This window comes from Salvelinus fontinalis, chromosome 6 (assembly GCF_029448725.1).
Source record: "Salvelinus fontinalis isolate EN_2023a chromosome 6, ASM2944872v1, whole genome shotgun sequence".
In the NCBI taxonomy this organism is placed as follows: domain Eukaryota; kingdom Metazoa; phylum Chordata; class Actinopteri; order Salmoniformes; family Salmonidae; genus Salvelinus; species Salvelinus fontinalis.
Genome location: NC_074670.1, coordinates 30928471 through 30936806, shown reverse-complemented (window position 1 = coordinate 30936806; position 8336 = coordinate 30928471). Strand labels below are relative to the sequence as shown.

Sequence of the window (8336 nt, the reverse complement as noted above, 5' to 3'; positions counted from 1 at the left end):
GGGGAACAGGCTGCATTATGGGAGAGCTAATTGTAATTAACAAAAGCAAGGTACTCTTCCACTCTATACGTTGATGTTTGTTTCCCTCGACACAGAACAGGCATACCCCTGACCTTAAAAGCATGGCCAAAGGAGAATCTGCAAATAGATTGGACACTGGTTCAACACAATTAAAGATGACAAAGGAAAACCAGATGAAATTGTCATTTTTTTCAATTGGACATTTCCACAAACCTCATAGGATAGGTAAATAAAACTCCACCACATTTCATTTTCTCGGCTAAGTGTTGCTGACACCACAATCAGAGTAATTACATTTACATTACATTACATTTAAGTCATTTAGCAGACGCTCTTATCCAGAGCGACTTACATAGTGTTTATCCTGGATATACTCCAACCCTGTGAGACACATACACACAGCTTTAGCAGGAGGATCAGTGAACTGGTGCTTTGTGTTGGATTGAAAGGACGTTTCCTCCGTTGTGCTTGTCCTATGGCATCAGACACTGTCCAGCGCCCTCTGTTCAATGGGGGAGGACAAGGTCTGGTGGCGGAACAGGGAAAATGTGACCCGACAATCCAACTGTAAGAGAAGGCTTTGTGGCTCCACTGCTCTAATGAATACAGGAAGGGAGGAAAATAAAATAGAAAATGTAAGGATGAGTGGGGGAGGGGTTTTAGACAGACAGGGGGAAGAGGGATGAAAGGGAAAGAGTTAAAGGAGGTAAAGTGAGGTAAGGGGGAAGTAGAAAGGGAGGAAATGGAGAGTATGAAAGATAACAGTAGTGTGACTTGCACAATACAAATAGAGATGGGAGGGAGTGGGGTTCTCTGTGCCTCTGTAGAGAAGCTCACTGGCACAATGCCTACACATCACATTAAGATAGCTATGCCTAACAATGAGACATGGGCTACTTCACGTTTGGCGACATTTTCATTTAGCATCACGTATGGTGCACCATTAAAAGGCTTAGGCCCAATTCCAACATTGTCAAAATACATCACGTCCTTCCTTGAAGTAACCAATCGGTATGTGATTGGATGCGTGAAGGATGTTTCCATCTTTTTCCATTCACCAATGAAGCCTTGGCACATCAGTGATTACTTCAAAGAATATTAAAACACATTTACGAAGAATTGAAACGGTTCATCAATGATTATGCATTCGACAAGCTTTTCAACTTGCTACAAATCGCACTTCTGACCAAGAACAGCTCATTCAGGTTATTTATTTCTAACAGCTTAGCAGCGTATTAGATCCATATAAGATTACGTCAGCGTTTAGACTATTGATTTGTCAGAGTAACTAAAATAATGATAGAGCAGCTTGGGAGGAAATGAATAGAGTCAATCCATCTAACGCTCTAAGTAACATTAGGTGGCTGAGAATTTTAAAAGAATGCGTCAGAGAGATATAAAATGTCTACTGTCTTTTATTCAACATACTCCATACAGACAAATCCATGTAAAGCTCACGTATTGTACACACAGAGCACAAGACAATCATTTAACAGCAATGAATAGCATTACTGGACGTCAACTTAGATAGTCCATTGAAACATGTTTTTTTAAAAGAACAGAATTCATTCTTTTCAAGGCATCATTGTAAAAACAAATGATAAATGTTACTGGCAAAATACCAAGTCAATTGTAGGAACGTTTTTTCAACCAACGAGAAGTCAGTTTCATCCAGGAAGTGCTGTAGCCAGTAGAATCTCAGACAGAGTGAGAACAAAAAGATTATAAAGTTCTCTCTCTCAAACCTGCTCTAAATAGTTGGCCTCCTGATGAAGCCATTTTCTCTTCAAATGCTGCCCTACTGTATCTGCGTGTCTGTGTTTCCCTGGAGCATTAACAGTGGTAGAGAGTTAGTAAAACATTTTTTTAAATTATCTTTAATTAACTAGGCAAGTCAGCTAAGAACAAATTCATATTTTCAATGACGGCCTAGGAACAGTGGGTTAACTGCCTTGTTCAGGTGTAGAACGACAGATTTTTAACTTGTCAGCTCGGGTATTCAATCTTGCAACCTTTCAGTTATTAGTCCAACGCTCTAATCACTAGGCTACCTGCTGCTCCGGGAAGTGTATGTCCCCATCTTGACTTCTTAGGATCCCTTGGTACCCCTGATCATGGTCTCCATCATAGCCCACTGCTCCTTAGTGACCTGACGCACACAAAACACAGTTAAAACTAGCACAACCTGACCCACATATCCATAAACTAACATCTGTCATAAAATGTGGCCGATTTCCACAACCAGAAACAGCTCACTTGCAATCTTGTTACGGAATCAATAGCTAGTCGCATAACAGAACAGAGATTATGCAAAAGGTAGCAATGCTATCAAATTATCATTCTATGTTCATATGATTTTTTAGTGTTAAAGTTCCAGTCTTGACAGTGGAACAGGGTTTGCAAAGTTAGTCTCAGCACATACCCTCCTCAGATCATTGAATTCTCCTGCCATGGAGACATACTCTCCACCGTCCATTCGAATGATCTGCAAACAGAAGAGAATGGGCACAACTAAAGAGAAGAACACGGTATATGTGGATGTTGAGTCATCATTTTTCCCTTAGCCATAGTCCATCCCTATACCTGCATCGCCTAATCCTAGTGCACTTTGAATGTCATTTACAGTGAAGGACTTACTGCAATCTACAATTTCCGGATACCCATTCTGCAAGGTAGGCATTCAGCTAACATAGTGATTGGTCTCCACTGCCTGCTTAGCTTATCAAGACAGACACATATTCTCTTACCGCTCCAGACACCCAGCTGGCATAGTCACTGCACAGGTAGGCTGCCAGGTTGGCAATCTCTCCGGGCGTGCCCAGCCTGCCCACGGGTATCCTACCGATCATGGCCTTCTCAAACATGCCTGTGGGATCGAGACGACTGAAGGCCCCCTACACAAAGAGAAGAGGTCACAAAACATAGCTAATTACACATTTACAAGCCAAGATAAGACCAGAAAGGGAAAGACTTAAGACATTTTTATATTTAAAAAAAATATCAACACAGTATATTTGCAAAGTTTCACTCCAGAGTTGTGTCTGTTACCTTGGTTCTGATTGGTCCTGGCTGGATGACATTAAACCTCAAGCCGTACCTCCCCCACTCCGCAGCCAGAGACCTGAGAAACAAACAGTAGTTTGTTCACATATACATACAATATACACACACGAAAAAAAGGAAGAAAAATACAAAGAACTACCACTACTGCATGTAGTAATAAAGATGGCCTAGTGTAGGCTCAGGGAATCTGTTTAGACTTGGGCATAGGAGTGAGGCACTACATCCTAAATATTCTCATAGGTAGTCACTCATAATGGGGCCTTCAGTCTAAGTCTAATATGATTGGAGGGTAACTAGCTGCACCTAAAAACAAAATACATCTCGACTATTCATACAGAAAAAGCTGAGGCGCCAAAAAGTAGATGCCAGGAGTGCTTTAGTCATTCCATGTCATTCTGGGAACATTATAGTGAGAGGCACTGAGGGTGGTGCATGTTGAATTGATTCATTCCCTCTAGTTTCTTGAAACCCTCCGAACAAAAAACTGTAATGAAAGAATAGGATCTAAAAATAGGCTAGCTCTCCCGAGATGCCGGGTGCAATAAATGAGCAAATTTGGCTGCTGCTCCCTTTACAAAATAGAGGGGTCACTTTTTTGGTGAGCGATTTCATATGGTGGGGGGGGATCCATTATCAGATAATAGCGCTCATTCACACAGGAAAAAAAGACTGCATGAATGGGCCGACCAGCTATAGGTAACTCTCCAGTATGCCACTACACATGTATGTGACTGACACACCCCCTTTAAACCCCATATGCTCCTTTGAGACCCCTCTCAACGTCACTGGACAACCAGGCATTTTTATGCATGAACCCTAAGCATGATGGGATGTTAATTGCTTAATTACCTCAGGAACCACACCTGGGTGGAACAACCTGCTTTCAATATACTGTATCCCTCATTTACTCAAGTGTTTCCTTTATTTTGGATTCAAATGTAACCTTAAATGGCATTCCAGCTAGTCTGGAACCCGCACACACACAGTGTTTTACACAAAGACACACACACTGCGGTCACTTGTATAGGAAGTCAAACATATCAAGGTACAAAAGGGACGTGATTGTAAGAGACACGAATAGTTCCCCCATTTATCATTCCCAGTCCCCTGGGTTTATGGGGAAACCTTTCAGTGTCATTAACTCTTTCAATGGAATTGACAGGGACTAATATTGAGTGGGATCTTTCTTTCGGTAAAAGCCCTCAGAGGTTCATTAAGAAGGTCTATTCTTCATTTGATAAGAGCATCCCTGTCTTCACATGAAAGGTGTCGGTCCCATTCAGGATTTTATTGGGTTCTCACACACACTATTGGATTCACACGTGTGTGAACGAACAAGGTACACACACACGCACACATAGCCCATCCGTCTTTATTATTGTCTAAATCCTACAGGAGGGGGATTGGGAGAGAGACACACTTTAATGTTAATTAAATGTTCCTGGACCTTCGTTATGCTAATGACTGCTTCTCTTTAAAAATGCATTAGTGTTCATAAGGCGTTTGATAAGTGAGAGAGCCAAATCTTTTCAAATGAGGCCAGTGTGGATGTCTACGTGTGGTGGGTGCAATAGTGATAGGGGTGAAGGGATGGTTTAGGACAGGGAAACAGGTCCTGATAGGTTTTATTGTAGTGCCTTCTTTGAAATACCTACGTGCACAGAGTTTCCACTCCTGACTTGGCAGCCGCGCTGGGAACCACAAATCCAGAGCCGGTCTCTGCGTATATGGTGGTGATAGCCAGAAACGCAGCACCTACAAACACAATGTACATAAATACCACAAAGAAACAAAAATATGTCCAACTGTAATATATGCACAGTATATGCCCAGCAATATGTGTCATCATGTGCATCCCTATAATTTACAACTGTTCCCAGTTCAGACCAATTCATCCATCTCTTCATTAGACTGTCATAGGCTGACTTGTTCCTCCAATGAACTGAGAGCAGCGGTTAGTCATTGTACAGTTTTATAGGCTTTTATATCCAGCACACTAAAGCTCATAAAACATGGTCGCTGTTGTGGGCCAGATTACACTGCAATAGATTTAACGAGTCAGGGTTACTTCTAGATTGATAAAACAAACGACGCTACTACACATACATGGAACATCAAGAAGTCAGAGGGGTAATGGAAGGAGATGCTAGCAGAATAAATAGTTTGTCTGTGAGACTATTTCATCAAAGCCTGGAGCCAAGCTGCCAGGTGAGAAGACAAAGCAACGTTCTTGTACTGCGATAAAAGCACATTTAGATTTATGTAGCCGCTAGAACAGGGAAGGGAAAATTATTATTTTTGTCTCACAAATTGATTTTAACGAACAAATCGATCAAATAAAAAAATGCACAGCCTTCCGTTGAATTTCAAAATCCCAATGTGGCCCTCGAGACAAAAAGATTGCGCACCCCTGCAATAGAATAATCCTAATAGTGTGAAAGAAGAACAGACACCTGGGTATCAATTCAAATATGCTTTCTTGCACTGTTGGAAGAATGGCTGTTTTGGAAAAACATCAGTTCAGATTGAATTGTGCCCCTAGTGTGATGGCATGTCTTTGTACTTCAAGGTAATTGCTTAATTGTGATTTGCCTAATTGCAGTGTTGAGGGCAGATGGAAAAGCCACAGTAATCAGAGAAGGGCTGGGATATTCACATGAATACTAAAGCTTATCCACACACACACGCAGACACACACATATTATAAATATGGCACAACATCGCATGAGAGGCTTCACCTATCCTCCCATTACGTATCCTTTCCTCTTTGACCAGAGAGCAGAGAAAGGAGAGTAGGGAAAAAAAGAGGACGAGAAGGAATGAGAGGGTGCATGCACGCAAAGTCAGGAGGAGCCTAGGGCAAAAGGGCAGTGGACAAGGGGAGGGACGCTGGACTATGACCAACTGAAGGGAAAAGTGCTCAAGCATTTCATATTGAGGCTCAATCACTGTCAATATTACACACTTAAATAGAAAAGAGAGAGATATGGTACACATGCCTCCACACCAATGTTCTGGGTTGATCCTCACTTGTTATACTACTAAGGATCAAATGTCCAGGAGTTGTAGGCAGATGGTGAATCTTTACTACCCCCTGGTGGCAGCACTACACAATACATTACAACACAAATAAATGGAGAGGGAAAGCTGATCCTAGATCTTTGCTTATGGGCTCCATCAGATTGCTCTGGTGTTTACCCTTCTCGGCCAGTATCAGCCTTTTGCCCAGTTCCAGGGTGACGAAGGCCGTGCCATTCAGGACGATGTCTGTGATAGTCCTCCATGCGTTGGCAGACAGCTTCTCTGACGGGGAGATGAAGTTCCCTGCAGCGTTGTTGATCACCACCTAGAGGAATGAGAGAGGAGGATGATATTTACCAAGCAATTGGAGTATTATTATTATCTAGAACAGCGAAGCATACCACTTTTCAGACAAAACGTCCTTGATCTGTACCTACGTACATCAGGGAGACCAGCAACCTCTACCAGTTGGTCCACAGCAGCTTCAATTGACTTGGGGTCTCTAACATCACACTGCACAGCATGGACCTGCACATAGAGTCTTGAAGTATCAAACACAACTTAAAGCAGAGTTCATACTGATTTATCATTATCTAGAACTCTTGGATAATGAATGCATTCAATGTGGGTAACTGATCAGTAGTAGTACCTTATTTCCTGTCTGACCTGTAATTTCCTCTGCAGTCTTTTTCAAAACATCCAGTTTTCTAGAAATTACAACAGAAATGTGTCACTTTCTAATTTGTGAGTGCAAGAAGGCAGCAGTAGTATTGGGATTTATAGCCCGACTGACTACCAAGTTTCCACTTACCTGCTAGCGATGACACACTCTGCCCCTAGTGCTGACAGTGTTGTGGTCATGCCTTTTCCCAACCCCGTTCCTCCTCCTGTGATAAAGGCCACTTTGCCTTTGTAAGTCCCAGGGAGCAGCATTGATCCCTCATTTGCAGGAAAGAATTTAGCCTGGGGGGGTCCAGTCTCACTCAATGCCCTGGTCCCACTGCTGAACAACTGTTTAAGGAGAGTAAATGGGATAACACAAAAAAACTAATATTAATGAACCAGCTGAAAAGGGATGTTGCGAGTCACAGATTTTGATTTATTAGGATCCCCATTAGCCGACGCCAATGGTGACAGCTAGTCTTACTTTGGCCCGACACATAAAGAAAAAGACATTACAGACAACAAAAAAGACTTGGGGAAAAAACAACAACATGTATGTGTGTATCTATCAGTTACACATACATGTCAGTAAATACACACAAGTACTGTTAGGTCACACAGGGAGAGGCATTGTGCCATGAGGTGCTGCTTTTTCTGGGGGTTTTAAAAACCAGGCTTGCTGTTCTCTTGCGCTATATAAGAACTTGTGCTATATTTGAACATCTAAAAGTAGCATAAAGGCCATTGAATTAAAAACTAGTTGTCTTTCCTGTCAAACAAATGCATTAGTAAGAGCAATTACTTATATTGATAAACACCACTTATGCACTGCACTCTACTCCTCCAACAGCGTGGGTGCTCACATTCCCAGTGGAGAGGGGACTGGGTGAAAGGTTGAGATGCTTACATGTCTGGCTGTGAGAACACACAGCAAGCTGCCTACACAGGTTTAGTATGTGCTTTTGCATGAACATCACAAAAGTGGTCTTATCGTCAACTGTCCCTACACTTCTCAGCAATTTATCTGTAGCAGAACACTGGAACAAAAGCTAGCTATGCCAGAAATATTGCAGAATGCACTCATGTCTGTCAACATCGGAAATAATGCTTAAGCTGCTGCACAGCTTTCCCATAGAAGCACACCTAACAGTTAGCTAGCCAACTAACAACAACCTGCTGCTAAACTAGCAGCTAGCTAACTTACACAACATATTAGAGTTTTTAATAAGATTTGGTAGTTATTGCATTCATCTCGGTGGCAATGTTTACCCGTCTGTAGACAAGACTCTTCAACGGCAAGGTTAAATCAGTTTTAAATATTGATGACACCCGACACAGTAAAGTGGACGCCATGTTTTCAAAATTTGATTTGACTTTTGCCCTGATTTCTGTAAATTAAAGAAGGGGAGGGGGGTTATTGAATAGAAGGTAGGTTGTTCCATGATCTTAGTCAGGCGGTCGTGGGTCATTTTATGTATTTTTAACACTTTTTCTTTCGAGGTCAGTGCAATATCCCTCTTATTTTTCATTCACGTATTCAAGTTGATGTTGTCGTCATTAAAGAAACC

The 8336-nt window shown here is 41.9% G+C and overlaps 1 protein-coding gene across 1 annotated transcript; it reads right to left on the bottom strand.

Moving 5' to 3' along the window:
* Positions 1-1420: 1420 nt before the first annotated feature.
* On the bottom strand, positions 1421-8155 carry decr1 (2,4-dienoyl CoA reductase 1, mitochondrial). The gene is made up of 10 exons (XM_055926101.1): positions 8038-8155; positions 6917-7116; positions 6755-6812; positions 6547-6633; positions 6283-6430; positions 4740-4839; positions 3070-3142; positions 2769-2915; positions 2444-2506; positions 1421-2170 (listed from the first exon to the last, which is right to left on the bottom strand). Exons 1-10 carry the CDS (start codon positions 8119-8121, stop codon positions 2111-2113), a joined length of 1020 nt encoding a protein of 339 aa, XP_055782076.1. The 5' UTR covers positions 8122-8155; the 3' UTR covers positions 1421-2110.
* Between the last annotated feature and the right edge of the window lie 181 nt (positions 8156-8336).